Source organism: Nansenia antarctica (genome assembly GCF_963989245.1).
Source record: "Nansenia antarctica genome assembly, chromosome: 14".
Classification (NCBI taxonomy): Eukaryota; Metazoa; Chordata; class Actinopteri; order Argentiniformes; family Microstomatidae; genus Nansenia; species Nansenia antarctica.
In genome coordinates, this window is record NC_137684.1 from 9,452,713 (window position 1) to 9,475,634 (window position 22,922).

At 46.7% G+C, this 22,922-nt stretch overlaps 1 protein-coding gene and 1 pseudogene across 2 annotated transcripts in view; one reads left to right on the forward strand and one right to left on the reverse strand.

The window, feature by feature from the left end:
- LOC308169809 (L-fucose kinase-like) overlaps positions 1-14,341 on the forward strand; it is a 46,113-nt pseudogene extending 31,772 nt beyond the window's left edge. The window contains exons 13-15 of the transcript in view: positions 2,593-2,692; positions 12,688-12,913; positions 14,270-14,341. The product of the transcript in view is annotated as an L-fucose kinase-like (transcript). The remainder of the gene's footprint in view (positions 1-2,592; positions 2,693-12,687; positions 12,914-14,269) is intronic.
- A 6,790-nt stretch (positions 14,342-21,131) lies between these two features.
- LOC308169810 (COMM domain-containing protein 9-like) lies at positions 21,132-22,515 on the reverse strand (the record flags this gene model as incomplete). Its single annotated transcript, XM_080544554.1, has 4 exons — positions 21,132-21,269; positions 21,869-21,972; positions 22,160-22,194; positions 22,490-22,515. 4 exons carry the CDS (start codon positions 22,513-22,515, stop codon positions 21,132-21,134), a joined length of 303 nt encoding a protein of 100 aa, XP_080400680.1.
- Positions 22,516-22,922: the final 407 nt, after the last annotated feature.

A 22,922-nucleotide genomic window follows, 5' to 3' on the forward strand; every position in this document is an offset into this window, starting at 1 on the left:
ATCAGACAACGAAATGCAGTAAAAAGTGTATGTCAGAAGTGGGATTCGAGCCCCCGTCTTAAAAATTATGAAGTCATCTGGAAATAGTTGTTACTATAGTAACGTTAGTGTTGGTAGCTTGGTTGTGGTCGTTGAGCGGGCGTTAACCCACAGCTAGGCCACAATGCTTGTTTCCAACATAGTCCTCCATTATTGTGTTCTCCTACTTGCGCTTTTGAACCACAATTTAACTACAACACTCCTGCTGATCCACTTTGTCCTCAACATTGGAGGGCAGCCCCAGCCCCCATCACCATCAAGGGGGTGGAAGTCGAGAGGGTGGACTCCTACAGGTACCTGGGAGTACAAATTAATAACAAACTGGACTGGACTGACAACACCGAGGCTCTTCTCAGGAAAGGGCAGAGCAGACTGTTTTTCCTGAGAAGGCTGAGGTCTTTCGGTGTCTGCAACAAGCTGCTGCGAATGTTTTATCAGTCGGTGGTTGCCAGCGTTCTGTTCTTCGCCGTGGCCTGCTGGGGTGGAAACATCTGTGCCAGGGATGCTGCGAAGCTAAACAAACTGGTGAAGAAGGCCAGCTCTGTGGTGGGGACCGGGCTGGACAGCCTAGAGGTGGTGGCAGAACAGAGGATGGGGAAAAAACTGGCGGCCATGCTGGCCAATCCCTCCCACCCGATGTACTGCGAGCTGGCGGGGATGAGGAGCAAGTTCAGCCACAGATTTGTTCTCCCCCGTCAAAGTACAAAAAGATTTGGACAGTCCTTTGTTCCAGCTGCACTCCGACTCTACAACCAGGCCCTGCAGGGTGGGGGAGACCTGGAGCTGGAACTTTGGAACTTGGAACTTTTTACTTATTGAGCCTGCACTGTTTTATGTATTTTATTGAATTTTTTCTGTCTGCCCTAACTGAGCTGTTTGACAACAAAATTTCCCCATTGGGGACAATAAAGGTTTTCAAGCAATCAAAGAGCGAGAAGAAATGGCGAACAAGTGTATCCAGCTTATGCCATTCATGCCAGCCAGAGCCACCTTGAGTGTGTTCCCCCTGTGTCTCACCTGGTTGACTGTTCTAACAAAACCTCCCTCCTTCAGTCCCTCACAAACTTTTTAAAAGATCACTAGGTCACTATTTCTATGTTTTCTTTCATCTATGTACTCCATGATATTTAAATCTTTAATTATCTGAAGGCAGACTGCAGTCTCCTCCTCACTCCAGAAAAGCTGGCTCCTGCTAGTCGCCATCGTGGCTTGCTATGCTGTCCCTAACAACAACAAAACCCAGGATTCCCTGCGAATCGAGCATGCGCAGACGTGACTGAATATTCCGGAAAGCGACATTTTCCGATTAAGGTGTATACATGTCACAATATTCAGATTCAAACAGGCATATGCCAGGGGTCTTATTCGGAATATTCTCCAAATATTCTCCTATGGCCTTAATCCGGTTCTGCACGTGTTTACATGACTCTTACCCGACTAGTGAGCATATTCTGATTAATACAGGAATATGGTGTGCATGTAAACTTATTTCTCAGGGATGAGACCATATCTCTACAAAATAATGATGACTATCAATCCTACATCAATGTCTTAATGAATAGGCAACCCATGGTTTTGGCTGTCTGTCTCATACATGATTTCCTGTCTACAATACAGAAACCAGACAGGTTTCTTTTGTTGCAACTTTTTTATTTTTGGCTCTATCTAGTCGCTACACTAACATACACGTCCTTCCTGTGTCTTTCACAGTAATACCACTTCTGACCACTTCCTGTTTACATTATACAGTAGCAGTAGAACACTTCCTGCCAATGCTGCAATTTCTCTTCAATTATTGAACAAAGGAATCAAAATAACTTAAGAGTGGCCTTATCTACTTCATTTATGCTCATCTGCACTTTAAAGATAAGACTAACAAAAACGGTGGTAAATGCCCACCTGGAATAATACTGTCTTACCTGTCCTGTCCTGTGACTGTCCTGATACTTCAGTGGAGGAAAGGAGATGAGGAGGGGAAGCCACAGGTCCTAAACTGATCACTCTTCCCTCTGCCTCGTCCCTAAACCTCAGTTTTTAATGTGAGTCAATGCCATGTTAAGGTTTGTCCTGACTGAGCTGAGTGTTTCTCAAACCCCACCTTTAAGTGCTGTTCTTAGAACCAAGGGTTGGAGATTCCCTATCCCAGGGGGCTTTGTAATAGAGTTTATTCTTCTAAATCTGTGGTCAAGAGCATCAAGATCAGCTTTTCCTTTCATCTTATTGATGGCTTTTTTTTTCCACCACTTTTGTTTTGTTTTATATTCATTCTAAATACATAAAGGCTGTATACTGAATACTAAAGTCTGGTACTGTGATCAACTTCAAGAAATTATCTGTTTGAAATAATATTAGTAATCGAACATCAATAAAAAGGTCACCTTTCAGCAATATCTTGGGAATATGTAATGAGGGATTAAGTCTGTCCTAGATCTGATCGTTTTACATTCCTCTACCTAACTCTAATCTACCTCTCTCTGTCACTAACACTTGTTAACCATTTGAGACCGGGAGATAATATTGGGTAGCCTACCTAAACTGTGTTGTGTTTGGCAGGATGTGGTGCGGAGCTGGTACAGCCGCCTCCCTGCCATCGTGGAGAACGCTGAACAGCTGGTGGACAATGCAGAGGAGTGTGCCCGTGCGTGCACTGAGGGTGAGTGAGGATGAGTGAGTGAGACTGAGGGTGAGTGTTTGGCTAATCCATGGGAGGGTTCATTTGGGGGTTATTTTATTTGTTGATTGTGATTGGTTAAAAGTATGCATGAGTGGAGTGATTGGTTAGATAGAAATGGGGGCGGGCTTAATGAGTGTGTTCTGGGTGACGGGAAACGAAAGGTCAGTTATAGAGAGAGATGGGAGTTGGTAAGTTGAGCTCTGAATGATTGTGTAGTTTGTTAAATCCTTTCTGTTAGTTCGTTCACTGTTTGGTTTATATGTAACTGTTTTATATGTAACGCAACTGTTTTGTGTTTTGTCAGTTTTACAATCTGTTTAATAGAGGAAGAAGGAAATCAAACCGAATTGTGTCAGTCTCATCATTTCACCCGTACTGCCGGAGCAAGCAGAAGATTCACCATTCAGCTAACTAGAGGGAGAGCTGAACAATTGTAAAACACCCGCTGACGACCGCAGGAGGACGGACCGTCAGTTAGCTAAGGAATACAAGCACGGTTGGACGCAACAGAAGCTCCGGGAGGACAAGGATCCATTCACCGGAGATAAGAGCAAGCTAAAGCCTGGTCAGGTTAGTGATGCAGCCGCCAGCCGGCAACGGAGCCGCGGCGCCCGAAACTGTAGCTAACTAGCCACTTGCTAGCCAGCGTAGCATTAGCAAACTAAGCTAGCGTTAGCCCTGTTGTCGCAATAGCGCAGCAGGCACGCGGTAGAGCTTATAGCACTCAAGGCTACAGCTAACTAGGCCGGAAACGGAGCCGTGGCGCCCGCGACTGTAGCTAATTAGCCACTTGCTAGCTAGCGTAGCATTAGCCAACTAAGCTAGCGTTAGCCCTGTTGTCGAAATAGCGCAGCAGGCACGCGGTAGAGCTTATAGCACTCAAAGCTACAGCTAGCTAGGCAGGCAAGGAGTGAAACAATCCACGGCTAGTTTCAACTGGTTAACCCAACTGCAAGAATCCACAGCCAGCTAGGCTAACCTACAAGACCCACCAAGAAAGGAATTGCGAGCTAATAGCAGCTACCCAGAGAGCTACCCACACCCAGCACTCTTCTCTGTGACTCTATTGACTGTTTGCATTAAAATAGGTTTGTGTGTACCTGGGTATTAAGTCGTCGGGGGGAGGAAAATCCTCTCCCACTTTATTATTTTATTTTTAGCAGTATCCCTGGGATGACCCCACGGTGAACCTGGTTCCGCTGCCGAAGACTAGTTAAGGAAGTGCAGGGACCAGCGCAAATCAGCTCAGGGAGTCAGAGAGGGCTGAAGATATAAGATAGAAAGACGAAACAGGTACACACAAGTTATTTCTGAGTCACAGGCAGAATGGAGGCACTAAGGACCGAAAGGGAAAAGTTGGCAGTCACTTTTGAGAGAGGATGCCGCCACATCATCAGGTCAGTGGCATTGATGGGCGAAGATGACATGAAACGCGAGTGGATAGCGCTCCTGTCAAACGCGAAAGACCTAAACTCTGCAGACGACAATTATGAGGAAGGTTTGCAGGCCAAAGCAAGTCAGGAACCTGAGACAGGTAACAGTCAGCTTCTTCAAGACATCACCAATGCCGCTGAGGAGAGAGCTCAGAAGGTTGAACAGGTCGGTCACGTCTTAAAGGCCAACATGTGGACAAGGTTCGCGGGGGTCGAACTTTCATCCACAATTAGACGAGCAGAAAGGAGTCACGAAGGCGCGAAGAGGATCAGTCTAGAAGAGGCAACCCACGACGTTTGTAAAGAACGAAGCACACTCACAGAGAACCTCATCATCAAAGCGCGAAGTCTGCTATCAAGCTGGGGGGAGTGGATCCCTGTAGTTGAGGCGTGCAACACGAGAAAGTCACTAGAGGAGCTGGAGGACAAAAGGGATGAACTTTGGGAAACGTTTGTGACTGAATTTGGAAGAGTTGAGAAGGAGAATACTGACAAAATGGCAGACAAGGCCGCCGCAGCAAAGCAAATGGCCACCGACGCTCTCGCCGAAGATGAGAGGAAAAGGGCCGACGTTCTCGCCGAAGAAGAGGCCAAAGATCGAGCGACGAATAGAGAAAGGGCCGACGCTCTCGCCGAAGATGAGAGGAAAAGGGCCGACGTTCTCGCCGAAGAAGAGGCCAAAGATCGAGCGACAAATAGAGAAAGGGCCGACGCTCTCGCCGAAGATGAGAGGAAAAGGGCCGACGCTCTCGCCGAAGATGAGAGGAAAAGGGCCGACGCTCTCGCCGAAGAAGAGGCCAAAGATCGAGCGACAAATAGAGAAAATAAAGAAGCTATTGCCAAGCTGGAAAGGAAAGCCGCTGAGGCAAGACTGAAGTCAGCTGATAGCGTGGCCGAGTTTGAGAAGGAGACAGCGAAGGTGAAATTGGGGGCCGAAGAAGAGATCGCTGAGGCAAGGCAGAAGGCGGCCGTGATTGAGTGGAAGGCAGCAGAAATAGCCGCTCAAGAGCGCGCCAAACTACTGGAGGCTCAGCGGGAAGCATGGGAACAGGACCGGAAGGCAGGGCTGGAGAGCGCCACATATGGAGGCAACCGCACTGGAGCCATCCCCAAGATCAAACTCCCTCCAACAAGGCTGCCCGTGTTCAGCGGGTGTATGAGAGATTTTCATCGCTGGCGGAAAGATTGGGAAAGCCTGCAGCAGCAGGGAGACCCATCGGGATCACCAGAGGTGAAGAAACTCCACCTCCTCGAGAGCATAGACCGAAGGGTTTTCGAGGAGCTAAAACTCTCGAGCTACCGCTCAGCGGAGGACGTATTCAAAGCCTTGGAGAATCGGTTTGGAGACAAGGCAACCATCGCGCTGCAAATTATTGAGGAATTGGAAAGAATACCAGCGGTAAAAGGAAACCAGCCGAGGAAAGCGATCGACCTTATTCAGGCAGTGGAAAGAGCCCTCATGGACCTGACTGACTTAGGAGAAGTGGGCGCTATGAAGAACCCACTTGTAATTAAGGCCATCGAGAGCAAACTGCCAGATCGCGTGCAGGAAGGCTGGTTTACCTTTGTAACCGAACCCGAAAACCAAGTCACCCCAGACAAGCAATTCGATGCTCTTCTTCTGTTTCTGAAAAGGCAGGAAGTAATCCTCGAAAGGATGGCGCGAATCCGAGGCTCCACAGAAACCTCTGGGGGAACACCGGAGAGGCCAGTCAGATGGGAGAAGAGGGCATTCACGAGGGCCACGGAGAAAGACTCACCGGTAGATGAAGAAGAGGAAGAACATCGAGGTGAAACCAGAGTCACGGGCAGAAACTCGGAAAGAAGAGAAGAGTGTGACATCTGTGGAAGCGATCAGCACGGTGGCAAAATATTCTTCTGCCAAAAGTTCAAGAGTGTCAGTCTGGCAGAGAAACGAGCCATAGCAAGGCAAAGCAAAGCCTGTCAGAAATGTTTGGGCATGCACAGCGCCGACGGGGAGTGTAGTAACCGGTACCTGTGCAGAATGTGCAAGCAGAATGAAGGAGGGGCGAGTCATCACTACCTTCTGTGTCCCAAGTGGAATGAGGGAAAGAAGACAGGGCCAGGGTTCTCTGATGAGCAACGGGAAGTCCTGGACTCTTTGGGACTCAACCCTGAACAGGAAAGGAGGGTGAACGCATTCACCAGTAAGGCTTCGATGACGCTGAGCACGGGCGCAGAAGGCGGGGGTCTCTTCGCGGAGAATGGGCCAGAGGAACATCCAGTACTAATGATGACATTGATAGTCAAAACAGAAGCAGGAAATGCCCTGGGAACCCTCATAGACCTCGCCTCCGACACAAATTATATCACCAACCGGGCCGCCGATCGGCTCCAACTGGAGCGGAGGCAAGTAACACTGACTGTGCAGGGGGTCGGTGGAATGAAGGTCAGGGTCAAGACTAACAAATACCTGCTAAAGGTCAGGGCGTGGAGCAACAACAGATGGAGTCCCCACGAGATGGTATGCTACGGGCTCGACACAATCGCTCGTGCAGACAAGGTCATCAGTCCAGAGCGACTCTGTAAGTTCTTCCCTGGGGTCGAGAAGAAAGAGCTGGTCCGACCTAAGGAAATCGAGCTCTTGATCAGCCACCGAGAGGGACGACTCGCTCCACGGTGGAGAAGAGGGACGGGAGACTTAGTGCTGTGGGACGGGCCTCTGGGGAAGACCGTGGGAGGAACGCACCCAGACCTGTTTGAAAGTTGGGAAAGATCCGCACACAACTCCCAGACGCACTTTGCACGTTCTCTGAAAACGGAGGCAGTAAGATTTGAGGAGATCCCCTGCAAGACGCCCAGCGCAAAAGAAGAGGATGGAGACCAGAAGCCGCAAGGTCATGAAAAGACCGGGAGAACAGCTGCAAGCAGCAAAGAGGTCCTCGAGTGGTGGAGCTGGGATAGCATCAGCGCCGCGTGCGAGCCAAAGTGCGGAGGGTGTCGCTGCGGAAATTGTCAGCCGGGCGGGAAAGAGATGACTCTCGCAGAGGAAAAGAAGATCAAAACCTACGCAATTACCCGCGTCTACATCGGGGACAAGCCAGCCGGATGCATCGCCCAGCTGGCCATGAGGAAGACGGCAAGGCTGCCAGAGGTCGCCCACCTAAAAGAAGAGCGGAGAGCGCTTGAGGAGGACACCTATGTAGACGACATTCTAGCGTCTCATGGCGACAGGAGAGAGCTGAGGAGCATCACGGAGGGAATCGAGAGGACGCTCAACGCTGGAGGTTTCGCTCCGGAACCACGGATCCAGTCGGGTCAAAGTGGGAGGAGCAAAGAGGGCCAGCCTGCAGAAACGAGGGCCAATGTGGAGCCAGAGTCAGAGGTGTTGGTGCTGGCTGATCAGCTGAGCGAAGAAACATCCAGGGGAGTGGCTGTAAGTGCTCGAGATAGCGTGAGCATGCTGCAACGGAAAGCGTTCACTGCAACTGTAACACGCGCTCAGGCGAGGAAGGGGCTGGACCCGAAATGCGCCATTGAGGAGGAAGCAAATGCGAAGGGGACATCCACACCGGTTGGGAGTTCCAGGGACCTCGAGCATGAGAGGGAGAGGCTTTGGGGCGCTGCTCTCATGGACCTGATTGAGCCAGAACGCTTCAGTGAAATAGGCAGGCTCATTCGGGTAGTTGGGTGGGTCCGGCGAGCTGTTAGGCAGTGGTTGTTTTGCAGGAGGGCTCCAGAAGACGCAAAGTGGGAGGCTACTCGCCTGAGGGAGACAAGAAGCGGAGTTAGCCTCGGCGTCCAGGAAGAAGTGGGACGGGTTTGGCGACAGTGGAGTCAACTAGCTGGGCCCGGACTTCTCATCCGCACCAAGTGGCACAGAGAAGCCCGAAATGTGGCCGTGGGAGACGTGGTCTGGTTGGCTGACCAAAATGCCCTAAGGGGGCAATTCCGCCTGGGGCGGGTGGTGGAAGCGAGGCCAGACGAAAAGGGGTTGGTTCGGGACGTAAGAGTGAGGGCTTGCCTAAGCCAGCCTGCTCTAGGAGTGGGGGCTTCAGGACGAAGAAGGAGCGAAGGCCGCGATCTCTTCCCAACGCTCGACCGAGACGTCAGGCGGGTGGTCGTGCTGTTTCCCGTGGAGGAGCAGTAAAAATGACTGTATTGAAGAGAGGGAAAGTTGTGGTCCATTTAGTTATAAAGGACCAATGGACCAAGTGGGAGGTGTTTGGCTAATCCATGGGAGGGTTCATTTGGGGGTTATTTTATTTTTGATTGTGATTGGTTAAAAGTATGCATGAGTGGAGTGATTGGTTAGATAGAAATGGGGGCGGGCTTAATGAGTGTGTTCTGGGTGACGGGAAACGAAAGGTCAGTTATAGAGAGAGATGGGAGTTGGTAAGTTGAGCTCTGAATGATTGTGTAGTTTGTTAAATCCTTTCTGTTAGTTCGTTCACTGTTTGGTTTATATGTAACTGTTTTATATGTAACGCAACTGTTTTGTGTTTTGTCAGTTTTACAATCTGTTTAATAGAGGAAGAAGGAAATCAAACCGAATTGTGTCAGTCTCATCATTTCACCCGTACTGCCGGAGCAAGCAGAAGATTCACCATTCAGCTAACTAGAGGGAGAGCTGAACAGTGAGTGAGTGAGAGTGAGACTGAGGGTGAGTGAGAGTGAGGGTGAGTGAGTGAGAGTGAGACTGAGGGTGAGACTGAGGGTGAGTGAGAGTGAGGGTGAGTGAGTGAGCGTGAGGGTGAGACTGAGGGAGAGTGAGAGTGAGGAATGGAATGGAATGGACTTTATTTGTCATTGCTACAGTACAGGTACCAAACAACGACATTTAGGAGGGGTGGCTCCCCTGGTGTTAGGAAAGGGATTTTTTTTTATTTTTTAGAAAAAGCATAAAATCACAAGAAGGTAAGGAGCTGGTTTACATCAATAAAGGCTATGTACACAATCCACTGTACTATACTGCACAGATAGTCAACTAGGGTTGTCATATTGCACAAAAGTATTTTTTCACGTTATTTTAAAGTGTCACAGTTTGCAGGCTTGAAATGTACATGTTTGTGCCTCAGCACTAGCTGCCATACAATCCGTCCGGACTGTCCTGGGCCCAGAACTTAGGCCTTTGCTGTGTTCAGGGCCTTGACGGCCCTGTGGTAGAAGCAGTTCTTCAGTCTGTTTGTCTTAGCGGCCGGGGTCCTGTACCTCCTATTCGAGGGCAGCCTGATAAAGTGTACGTGCCCAGGGTGGGTCGGGTCCCTGGAGATCTTGGAGGCCTTCCTGAGACAGCGTGTGTTGTACAGCTCTTCCAGAGAGGGGAGGGGGGCGCCGGTGATCTTCTGTGCTGTTCTCACGACTCTCTGTAGCGCGTTTCTCTCCGCTGTTGTGCAGCTGTGGAACCAGTTGCAGATGCCGTAGGTGAGGATGCGTGTGTGGGGTAGTGGTGGTCTAGTGGATAGTGAGTTGGACTTGGGATCGGAAGGTTGTGAGTTCAAATCCCGCCTGAAGCCACACCACTTGGGTAAGGCACTTGCCCTTGGGTAAGGCACTTAGCCCTCAGTTACTCCAGGGGGAATGTCCCTGTAATTCGTAATTGTAAGTCGCTTTGGATAAAAGCGTCTGCTAAATGGCAAAAAAAAAAAAAAAAAGGATGCTCTCCACTGCGCCGTGGTAGAAGGCCACCAGTATCTCCTGCTTGTTGTGTTCTTTCCTGAGGCATCTCAGGGTGTATAGCCGCTGTTGTGCCCTCTTGATGGTGCCTTTTGTGTTGTTCTTCCAGGCCAGGTCATCCCGCATGTGATGTCCCAGGAATCGGAGGGTTGAGACTCTCTCCACGCTCTCTCCGTCGATGAGCAGGGGCTGGATCTCGGACTTTTTCCTCCTGAAGTCTACGATGAATTCCTGGGTCTTTGACTTGTTTAGCAGCAGGTTGTTAACCTTGCACAGCTTGCTCAGTTGCTCTACCTCATCCCTGTACGCCGCCTCGTCCCCCCCCGAGATACATCCCACCACGGTGGTGTCGTCTGCAAACTTTACGATGTAGTTGCTGGGGTGGACGGGGGTGAAGTCGTGGGTGTAGAGGTTGTAGAGGATGGGGCTTAGCACGCAGCCCTGGGGGGACCCAGTGCTGAGGCTGAGGGCTGTGGAGGTGTGGGGGCCCACCCGCACCCTCTGGGGGCGGTCGGTCAGGAAGTCCTTGATCCACGCACATATAGAGTGTGATAGACCCAGGTCTAGTAGTTTGGTCACTAGCCTGTCTGGAAGGATGGTGTTGAAGGCGGAGTTGAAGTCCACGAAGAGCAGTCTCGCGTAGCTGTTTCCCCTCTCCAGGTGGGATAGAGTGGCGTGGAGAGTCGTCGCTATGGCGTCCTCTGTGGACCTGTGGGCTCTGTAGGCGAACTGGTATGGATCCAGGTTGGGCGGGAGGCGTGTGAGTATGTGGGCCCGGACTAGTTTCTCGAAGCACTTCATGATGATTTGTGTGAGTGCCACCGGGCGGTAGTCGTTTAGGCAGCTCACCGTGCTTTTCTTCGGGACTGGGATGATAGTTGAGGTTTTCAGGCAGGGTGGGACGGTGGCCTGGGACAGGGACTGGTTAAAGATGTTGGTGAAAACCCCGGCCAGCTGGTCGGCGCAGTCTCTCAGCACCCGTCCCAGGACGCCATCCGGCCCCGAGGCTTTCCTGGGGTCCACCGCCTTCAGTACGCGTCTCACCTCATGCTCTGTGAGGGTGAGGCTGCTGAGAGCTGGAGAGAGTGGTGTTTGTGTTGCGGTTACCTCCGTTCGCCCCTCGTCGAACCGGGCGTAGAAGGTGTTCAGCTTTCCCGCCAGCAGGGGGTCGTCCTCTGCGGCTGTGAGCCTGTTGGCTCTGAAGTTTGTCATCTGCTGAACCCCCTGCCACATCCGCCTGGAGTCTTTGCTCAGGAGGCATTCCTCAATCTTCTCTCTGTGCTCTGCCTTGGCCGCTTTGATGCCGCGCTTTAGGTTGGCCCTGGTGGAGCTGTACAGCGGTGTGCGCTTCCCTGCGAAGAAGGCGTTGTCCCTCTCGTTGATCAGTTTTTGGACCTTCCCAGTCATCCATGGCTTCGTGTTGGGGTAGACCCGGACCCGTTTGTCCACGGTGACTGAGTTGGTGCAGTTCACTATGTGGTTCAGAACCGACGACGTGTACTGTTCCAGGTCCTCATGCTCATATTCCTGCCATAGGGTGTCATTTAGGCAGATCTGCAGTGGAGCGGACCCTTCTGGCCAGGTTCTGACAGTCTTAGTGGTGATGGGAGCACTTTTCCCCATTGTAGTGTATGCAGGAATCAGGAGGATTGACACATGGTCAGACATGCCTAGATGAGCTAGCGGACTAGCCTTGTAAGCACGTTTGATGTTGGTGTATACCTTATCCAGTGTTTTTTCTCCTCTCGTTGCACAATTCACATGCTGATAGAACTTGGGTAGTACTGCCTTCAGGTCGACATGATTAAAGTCCCCCGCTATGATGTGAATAGCCTGTGGATCAGTGCTTTGTTGGCTACTAATGACTTCATATAGTCGCGCCAATGCTACTTTGCTGTCTGCGCTAGGCGCTATATACACACATGTAATTAGCACCGCGTTAAACTCCCTAGGGAGGTATGTGGGTCGGCATTTAACAGTCAAGTATTCCAGGTCTGGGGAGCAGTGGCTACTTACAGTTTTCGTGTTTAAGCACCAGCTGTCCTTCGTAGATATAATGAGGCCGCCTCCGCGGGTCTTCTCACTAAGCAGCGTTCGGTCAGCGCGGTGCAACGTACGCCCCTCCAAGCTAACAGTAGCGTCCACAATGTTGTCATTTAGCCAGGTTTCGGTCAGAATAATCACACAGCTATCCCCCACGATGTTGTTTTTGGCCACCTGTAGTCTCAGGGTGAGTGAGTGAGACTGAGGGTGAGTGAGAGAGAGTGAGACTGAGGGTGAGTGAGAGAGAGTGAGACTGAGGGTGAGAGAGAGTGAGGGTGAGGGTGAGTGAGAGAGAGTGAGACTGAGGGTGAGTGAGTGAGTGAGAGACGCCCCCTCAGACCAAGCCACGGTTTTGGGTAACTGAACACAACGTGACTCAAAAGTGACCAAATGACACTAAAAAAATCTATCTAAAAAAATCAGGCCGTACTGCACATGAGCTTTTCGACGGAACTCGTAAAATTAACACAATCACACACTGAGCATGAGACCAGCCAGATAACAATGCAAATGTGCTTGCTAGCATGAATAGGGACTTTTTCATTGGGGAAACTTTTTATATTCTCTTTTGTTGAAGTAATAATAAATAATAATAATAATACATTTTATTTATGGGCGCCTTTCAAGGCTCTCAAGGACACCTTACAAGACAGTTTAAAACCACAGATCAAAACATTAAAATCAACAAAGCAAAATGAGATAAAAACAGCAAAATCAGATATAACAACAAACAAAATACAGGAGATCAAACCAAGTAAGCCATTGTGAAAAGGTGTGTTTTAAGAAGTGTCCCCCTCTCCCCCCTCCCTCCCTCCCTCCCCCCTCCCTCCCTCCCTCTCTCTCTCTCTCTCTTTCTGGAAGGTTCTCTGACCAGGCTGGGGGCGTGTCTGGAGCGCTCCTGGCAGCAGAAGAAGGTGATGGCTCCCGGGTGCGAGCCGGCCGCCGTGCGGGCCATGATGGACGCCCTCCGCCCCCTGGCCCTGGGGCAGAGCCTGGCCGGCGCTGGGGGGGGGGGGCTTCCTCTACCTGCTGACCCGCCAGCCCCAGCAGGGGGAAGACAGTGAGGCACATCCTCAACAATACACACGTGAGTACGGAAGGAGAGAAACGGAAATGGCCACTATGTTGCATTCATATATCCTACTGAGCACTTATTCATGTCATTAAGGTAATGTTGTTTGTGTCATGTATGTAGAGCTCTAGAATCTAGAACGTAGAATTTCCGATGAATGTATTTGCAGTTCATGAAATGGCTAATAAACTTTTACTTCTTTCCAAGAGGAGAGCTGATCTATCAACTTCTGGTTGGCAATTTACATGAGTTTAAACAGGGTTCCCGCGCCGGTCGTAAAAAGCCTTTGGGCCCTATTATGCACTTCTTAACTTGCCGTCTTAAGTGTTAATTAAGACTCACCGCCAGGTTAAGACCTACCCCCACCCTTATTATGCGCTTCATACGCGCTACTGCTATTATGCAGGTGTCGATAGGCGCCCACACATAAGACGTAAAACTCCCGTGCATATATTGCTCATTGTGGGAGTGTTCATATGTTAATGAAGTGCACTAGGCGCCCCTGCTATTATGCGATCTGACTTTGCTCCTATCGCTAAGAAGTGGTTTGAAAAGTTCTTAAGTTTAGACTTCATGCACGTTTTGAAACACGAGCGCGCCTCCGCGGTTTGCGCATGCATGTGGGCACACATGAACACGCACGTGGCTCCACGGCAAGACGTCAATTACGGTCACAGTATAAATGCTTTATTTCAGAAGGGAGAGGCAGAGAAGCGCGCTGACCTCCTTCTCAGGACTTCCATAATAGCATAGCGCTAATGACTCAACGCAGCCGGTTCTTAAAGGGAATGGCACCTGGCACGCTGATTGGTTGATTGAGAAGACGCCCAAAACACACCCATGACTAATTTCTTTGCTTAGCGCCGGGTTTTAGGCGCCCACTACAGCACGCATAATAGCAAAGTGGCCTTGACCACGCCTCCACGTCTTAAGTTTAGATCTACCGCCTCGTCTTATTGATGAAGTGCATAAAAGGGCCCCTAAAGTCTAAAATCCATCAATCCGATTTATAAGGCCTAAAAAGGGAGCTGTCCTGCAAGGAAGCTTTTGTGCACTTTGTTCTCTTCACGTTGAAGTGACTTTCTACAGTTAACTGTTAATGTTAATACATTTACTTTTGAGTAATTATCTGACTTGTTTATTTTATATTAATTATCCTTCAGACTTTTTTGTCTGTATGGCAGTGAAATCCCTAATTTCATCACCTCGAGGATGACAAAAAGCTATCATATGGTTTTGCGACAGGTCTAAAATTCTATTCAAAGAGGTCTAGAAAAAGGCCTAAAAGGGTATTAAATTTGACTTGTTGAAACTTGTAGGAACCCTGTTATGGAGCCAAAACAAACCAGCATTGCCTATTGTGTATCACAGGGCCTTGGAGACTTCACTGTCCATTCAGTTGAGCTGGACATGGAGGGGATCTCACTGCTGGAGCCTTCCTGAGACGGACAGACGGACGGGGCGGACAGACGAATGAACATGGACGGACCTCACCACTGCTTTACTGTCCCGTTACTTACTGTCCCGTTACTTACTGTACACTGTGTCTTCCTTAAGTTGGCACATGCCTTTTGAAAGGAATTTTCACTGCCACCAACACATCTGCTCAAGTGTTGTTGTGAGACTAACTGTTATTGGAGTGTTCAGTAGTAATTATAAAGATGAAATGTGAAAGCAGTGTTAGCTCAGAGGACCTTATTAAGTAGTAACCCTCTGACTCAAAGTTACAGTACTTAACAAAGTTACCACCATTCGTAAATGCTGTTACACAACCACTCAGTCTTGAATATACTGGTCACGGATCATATTGATGTGGTTACTGACACGTCAAATCATTATCCAGGCCTCGTAATATCTGTTGCGCATCTACTGGTAGTCCGCTTAACAAGCGGTCTGGAAGTTGACTATTAGCTTTAAGAGATTGTTACCTAACTTTTGTCATTCAACAGTGTCAAACACCTATTAAGACTTAAATGGGGCATGAAATGTCTCATCTGAGCCATTTAGTATGTGATTGAAAGTAAAGCATAACTTATGTTTAGTGTTCATGTATCAAGTATGTTTGCTAAGATGACGTTGTCTTCCCGAGATCTGAAAATATGGACAAAGATCAACCAGTGCTGTGGTTTAAAGCATCTACTGTGTCATTTACTCCTTGATCATGATTAATATGACTCTACATAAGGACGTATTACTATACTATAGCTACTATAGTTTGTAATCATGTTGTGAAAAAGTAATACCTCTCCTTGAGCGCAACAAATGGGTCAGAGACATGGAGTGCTGTGCATAGCTGCTTTAACACTGGAGGCGCCGACGTTTTTTTACCTACTAAAGCGCGACGAGGTGTGGAATCACACGACCACTAATCACAATGGGGGTGTGTGTACTGACCCACAAAAATCGCTGGATGGCGATGTCACGCAAGAAGCGTGAACACGCAACAGAAACACACCGCGGGGAGATTGATCTAGGACAGGGGTGGCCAACCCGTGGCTCGCGAGCCGCATGTGGCTCTTTGCCTGTCTCTGTGCGGCTCTTTAATCCATTCATTAAAAGTGCGTGGCTCGCTCTCTGTGTCTCAATAGGCGTCGTTTTGGTATGGCAATTCATGGCACTCGCCATACCTGGCTTAACATTAAAAAAAATCTGAAACACGTTTAGTCATTTTGGTGATTTTATCCACTACCCACAACGGTAACTCAAAACCTCCCGGCTCCATCTCACCCCACCAGCCAGGCGCTGTAGTGGAGCGCAGGGTTGCCAGACGGGATTGACAATTTCAAGCCCAACCAGTCTAAAAGCTGCCGAATCCACCCGTCCAGAGTGACCAAAAGTAGGCCTATCTGGCAACACTGGAGCGGGACATCGGTTCCTCAATAAACAAGCCATGAGTAACGTTCATGTTAAAACCTTGTCCACGATTCTCGTTCATTCAGGTGTGTTAAACAAACTGTATAAATGCCATTTACATACTGTTGGTTCAAATGTAACATATTAATGAACAAGTTCATGTTCTGTCAGTACAAACATGTTCTAATGTTATTTTAGTGAGTTCGCTAGTTAGCGAACATTAAAGATTACAAGAGCTAGTTTACGTATGTCAACAATGTCTCTATTCTCAATAATTTCAGTAATAATTGTACCAAATTGGGGCCAGTAACACTGACTTGTGTGTGAGTAAGTTATATGTGTGTGCAAGCATGTTTTTGATATTATCAATCGTCTCACTTTTACTAGGTGAGCTGGTAAAACAAATATGCCAGGGGAAAAAAGGAAAATGGACATAAAGACCTCTTTTGGTCAAAGGGCAGCAGAGACAAGTACAGGGACACAGGTGAGGTCTAAACAGGTGACAGGGACAGGGACACAGGTGAGGTCTAATCTAGCATTTTAACAGTGCAGTTCGTTTAGAGTTGAGAATAGCTAAATCTGTTATGTTTTGTTTCTAAGGAGATTGAACCAGTCTGCCTGCTAGGAAAGATGTAGGCTACTACCTGCATACTGTAGTTGTCTCCTTTATTCATTACCTTAATGTCACATAAGTAAATTGTATAGAAACAACTCACCAAAATTGACTATTGCACAACTGTTTTGAAAAAAAAATCCACGAGGGGGGGAACCCCCCTTCAACCCCCCCACTCAGACCTTGCCATACCATGGCTTTTGCTGAAATTACACCACTGGTTTCATAGCCAGCCTAATGGAAATGTATTGCGTGTGTGTGAATGAGCGCTTTTGTGAGCCCGCATGTATGATGTGGCTCTTTCTGGTACCCCAACAATGTTTTGTGGCTCTGAGTCTCCGACTGGTTGGCCACCCCTGATCTAGGAGATTGATCGAGACTGCGGGAGTTTTCATTACTAACGAATGAAAGTTGATTAGCATTATTAAAAAATAACTGTAATATATATTGCAATGTTGTCCCTTTCACACATAGTTCCAAGTAATTTCCTTGGAATCTGAAGCTGTGTGGACCAGGTATCTGTATTATCACACAATGACAAACATGTGATGCGTTTTATATTATATTCTTTGAACAACAGAACGGGACAGGCGCCAGAAACTGCCATAATATACCATACATATATCTGCCATATATTGTACCTCCGTTTTATATTGAGAAATATGATGATAAATACATATAGGGCGGAGCTATGATATGTGGTGTGTGGCTAGATATTTTCATGTAGCACTGTGACTGTGCCTATCTGTGGATTATTATTTATAAATAGTGGTCTCCTGAGAGGAGCGACTTGAAGGAGGAGAGAATGGTTACAGAAACACACCGTTGGGACGTGGTGGAGCGGGGGAAACCCGATGTCTTTGTTCATTGATCGGGCCATCAACCCTCCCCCCATCAACATCAAATGATTGTAACTCAGAAGTTTGTAACTTAGAAACGAGTTGTCCCACCTTAGGTTTTTGTGAACGGGACGATCAGAAAGAGATTAGTTTACCACGAAACAAGGAATGCAAAATCAAAAAAACAACGCATTACATTGGCCGTCCTATTGAGATGATAACTGTTTACAGATTGAACTCATTATCACTATTGGCTACCGAGTCTCGATCTCAAATGGCATTCAATTGTCAGGATTCATCTTTGATAAACAATGGCCTACTAATCAATCGTTGATGATTACATAATCAAATGTACCATATATTGTACCTCCGTTTTATATTGAGAAATATGATGATAAATACATATAGGGCGGAGCTATGATATGTGGTGTGTGGCTAGATATTTTCATGTAGCACTGTGACTGTGCCTATCTGTGGATTATTATGTATAAATAGTGGTCTCCTGAGAGGAGCGACTTGAAGGAGGAGAAAAAACACACCGTTGGGACGTGGTGGAGCGGGGGAAACCCGATGTCTTTGTTCATTGATCGGGCCATCAACCCTCCCCCATCCCTCCCCCCATCAACATCAAGTGATTGTATGAAAGGAGAGAAAGAGTACAGAATGATAAATCATTCAGAATGTTATTGGTTTTAATATTTCACAATCTGCCAGAATAAGCACGCTCCCTCGCACGCCCAGCCCATCATTTTTGATGCCGCTAATGTGTGTAATGAAAAGTGTGACAATGTTGAAAGACATGATTGGATAAAACCTGGTTGGATAAAATAAGATTCTGTTGTGATTGTGTTGACATTGTTGTGATGTCAAAAATCTTGGTTATGTAATGTGTAAAGTGGAGAGGAGATTGATCGGAACTGCGGGAGTTTTCATTACTAACGAATGATGGTTGATTATTATTATACAAAAATAATAGTAATAAATATTGCAATATTGTGTTATCATAGTTATGAGCTTCACAGTGATAAAGTCTGTTTATTTGTCGTGAACTTCACGCCGGCCGTGCCCGTAACATCAGCAGACAATCGACTGCTGTAAGCTTGTAAGCGTTGAAACCTGCTTGGCAGCTTTGAAACCCGCTTGGCTCGCTCATGAATTGGCAGCTATTGTTGGCTGATGGGAAACGATCAATAAGATTACCCTCCCCTGTGCATCAAGTGACAAACATGTGATGCGTTTTATATTATATTCTTTGAACAACAGAACGGGACAGGCGCGAGAAACTGCCACATATCATCCCAGTACCTCCATCCCACGTATTTTTCATATTTTTCAATATATGTTGTATTGTCTGAACGAACATTTATTTCGCCATATTACGTGACTTATTACCTTCGTTTTTTGTGAACGGGACGATCAGAAAGAGTGCCAAAATCAACTATCCAAATATGAATCTGCGTATATCTATGTACAACCTTGTTGTAGCCTATTATTATCATGGTCGACATGAGAATTGTTGGCTACTTCATATCACAACTGAACATTCATAATCAGAATCAGAATCAGAATCAGAATCAGAAGACTTTTATTGCCATGACATGTAAACATGCTAGGAATTTGGTTTGGAACAATGGAGCACGGTTTACAGCAGGACAGGTGCAAGACAGGACAAGACAGTGCAAACCAACATCAAAGTGCAAGAGTCATAATTAATATAAATATAAAGTGCAGAGATCAAGTGTTCAAGTGTTCATATCCAGACAGTCCAAAGCTCTCTGGGTGGGGGTGGAGGGAGGGTAGATAGATATATATAGCCTATAGCATTATTTGAAAATTGACAGCGCTGTACAGGCATAATCATCGCCGACATCATTTTATTTGATGTACACATTTCACGGCAAGAGACAGTTTATTCACCCAACAATTGTTTGTTCACTGCAAAACATTAACACAGTGAGGATTCAAACAAACAAAATAATGAATACACTCTGCAATTGGCTACTACTACAACGTGGTCTACAGTGATATACAAAAAAGACATTATATACAATATTATAAATATCCGTTTGTTATATAATATTTGTTGATGAACTACTTTGCTGTGGTACCTATGTAATACCGCACAGCTTGATAGGTACATACTGTGCAGTGTATCATTCATAACTGTACATAGGCTACACATATCATAATATCTTATCACTATTGCATGGAACTTGGGTGAAAAAAAACCCTCAGCTCCAACAAATCTGAAGGGATTGGGAGACATACTGTACAGTTTATCATTTTCATAACTGTCTGTACATATACATATCTTATGTATCACTATTGCTATATATAGCCTATATATAAACACATTATGTTACAAATATCAGTCTTATCCACTGTATCTAATTCAGCACTGAAGCCTGAAGGTTGAGCACAGTGTGTGCCCCCTTGCTACCTCTGCTGATATAAAAGAGAATTGCAGCCTTGGAGAAAAAGATGGCAGCCGAATCCCAAGGCAAATACACAGACACACACAGAAATACTGCAAAATCGCTTTATACTAACTCGATTTTGAAAATGTAAAGATGCTGGGTTGTAGAACGCACATATCTAGGAAAAGTCATGAAAGGAGGGTCCTGAAATTTGATCGAGTGCAAAGGTAGATTTTTTTTTGTACTCACTGGTGCTGTTTAACACCTCACGGCTGATTAAGTGTTAAAGGTACAATATGATTGTTACAGTTGTGCTAACTTGCCATGGTACATCAGTAGCAAGTAAGGAATGATCAATAACATGAACTGAAGAGCGCCCAAACAAAGCCTTTATAAAACCTGGTGTTGTGATGCTTACCTATGTTACACTTTGTTTGTTAAGGATATGCACACATTTGCCGCTATTAGAAAACATAGCATGTGTTATGTTCAGTATGTGTGGCCAGTGTGAGATAAAACGTATCTTATTATCTTACTTATCTAACACTTCACCTTTAATGGTTAGTGTGCAAGCTTGTATGTTACATTTAAGTTGTTACATGGGTTTGAATTCAGCCTTGGTTGGACGAGGATCAGCTGTTACACTATTGCATGTTGACTAGTCACACAGTCTGGCTCAGAGTTGCAGGTGCAACATCACACCATGTGTGTTTGTTTTGCTTAGGGAAGGTGTGAGTGTGAGTGTGAGTGAGTGCTGTGGTGGAAAGCATCACACAGGCACCTCAGTACTGCTCTCACAGAACCAACGCCATGGTTCAGGTAATGCACCAGTGTTGTTGTTTTACATATATTCAAATAGACCCTCATGGGCCACAACCTACAGGCAGACAATGATTAACTGTTACACAAGTGTGAGCCAGAACAGTTTTTTTTATATAATGAATTCAGCTTTACTGTGCCACCAGTGTGATTGGGGAGGTTACACAGACTAATTTCAGAGTTAATCTCTTCATTTATTTACACAATAAACAGTGAATAAAAATACATTGTTGCCACTGTCTGCTGATTCAAAAGATGACAGGCCAATAGGGGAATGTAGTATCTTTCCTTTCTTCTCTGTTGTCATTGTGGGGGTGGGGAAAGAAAAATATAAAATGGTGAATGCAAATCGGCTAATGTTAAACTCTGTTCTCATCAAATAAAAAAATAAAAACACTGTGTGTGTGTATGGTGACTTCTTTCTTCCCCAGGTGACTGGGAGTCTGTTCCACCATTTCCAAATATTTCGCCTACTACTGAACAAAGTGTGCATAAGCCAAATAGTAGAGGCGATTCCTCTTTTTTGATGTGAAAACCAGACTGGCGAAAAGCCGACGGCTGATCTCTCTATAGGCATCCTCCACCATACTGGTTTTACTTTCCCTACGGTTTTAGTTCAATGCAGTTGAAGTGGAGGGCGATAGGCCACTCTAGAGTGTTTAGATGCACCCTAGAGCCAAAGGTGAATGTCCTCATTTTCCAACCACCACAGACAGCTGGTCCCGGATCCGGCCCAGCCCGTCTAGCATGGTGTCCAGAGTCTCCTTGCTCAGTTCCACCGTCATCGACGACTGGGAGTCACTCCCTCCTGGACAGCTCGAGTCCCCCATCTGCAATATCAACCACAGAGTTGGTGACTGACTGTCTGGAACCTCATACACAACAACCTAAGCTATTTGTTTTGCAAGATTAGAATGTTTCGAGAAATTCACCAGACCAGACAAATTCCCAACACCAGACATTTCCCCTAGACACTTCCTCATATATCTGAAAGAGTTTGACGTGTCATGGGGAAATGCTTATTACTACACCTTGCCTTCTGGCAGAATTGAATGGAGTTTTCATGGGTTGTGTCTGAACTGAAAAGCCAATGCAATGTAGTATAGCGGGCCTAGATACTAACTCTTGGCAGCCCACTTACAGACATACATTTACTAAAAGAGGATTCAGGTACTCAGACTCATGTGGTCTAAAGTAAAAAAACAACAACTACAGTCAAATCAATACAGGTGAGGAGGACACAGGGGGGTATTCCATCAATGTCGCTAAAGGAAAATCTTATTATTTCGATCTCGCGACTCTTAAAAAGATCCAGGCATATCTTGATACATCTCACGAGACTTATCAAAATAAGCCTAGAATTTCCTTTAGCAGCGTTGATGGAATACCCCCCAGGTGTGGTCACATTAGGCCCAGAATGCCTGCGTACCTTCATGTGTACCAGACATGTGGGCACAGCCATGCGACTGACAGAGTCTGATGCAGTCTTCATGTCCACTCTCCAGTCCATCTCTACTAGCTGGGGGAGTGAAACTGCACAAAACAGGGTCGACCAAGAGTCAGACACACCACAGATGATTAGCTGTTGTTATAAGACACACACACACACACACACACACACACACACACACACACACACAAACTGTAGAGCAAAGCCATTGTGGAAAGACGACACACACTTGTTGACATAGGAGAAGAGATTAAATATGGAAGACCTTACTTTGATTAGAGAGAGCATCGTTTCTCCACGTGGGACTGTGAAAGAGAACAAAGCTATATTTATATTTATATTTCAAACACTGGAAATTAGAAGAAACTCCAGCAAACTGGCATCCTCTCAAAACTCCAGAATGAACTAATGTACCACGATAAAAACATGTTTCTGGCAATACGTATATGCTGCCCCCCCCCCTTTTGCCTTTTTTTCTGCTTTTTCTTTTTTTGCGGTCCTCTAAACAGCGCCCTCTCCTGGTTATGGCCAGGTATAGCCTTTCATGTTAAAGCTTCTGGTTTGTTCTCTTTCCATTTATCCATTTCCCCCCACCCCCACCCCACGGCCTTGTGCTCACCAGCCATGTTCATGTCCGGTGAGGTAGGTGAGGCAGGTGAGGTAGGTGAGGTAGGTGTAGGGGTGAGGAGTCTGCGTCTGCGTTCTGTGCTCTATGGTGTGTGCTCATCGCTCTCTCCTCTACCATCACCTGGTCTTGAACCAAAATGGATCCATTCATCTTCTCCTCCTAATGGATCCATTTCATGCATGTTGTTTAAGTTGATGCAGTGATTTATATCAAAATATATCAATTTTTTCTGTCCTCTCCTGCCTTTTGGTGTGATTACTATCTGGTCACACGGTAAATGAAGCTCAAACTTTGAGGCTTTAGTAGAGAGTTTGACGATTTGAAAGAAGCCGATACTTACTACTTATTCTATACTTGATAAAGGGTGACGTAGGATATGCTGTTGTCATATGTTAATGCTGATTA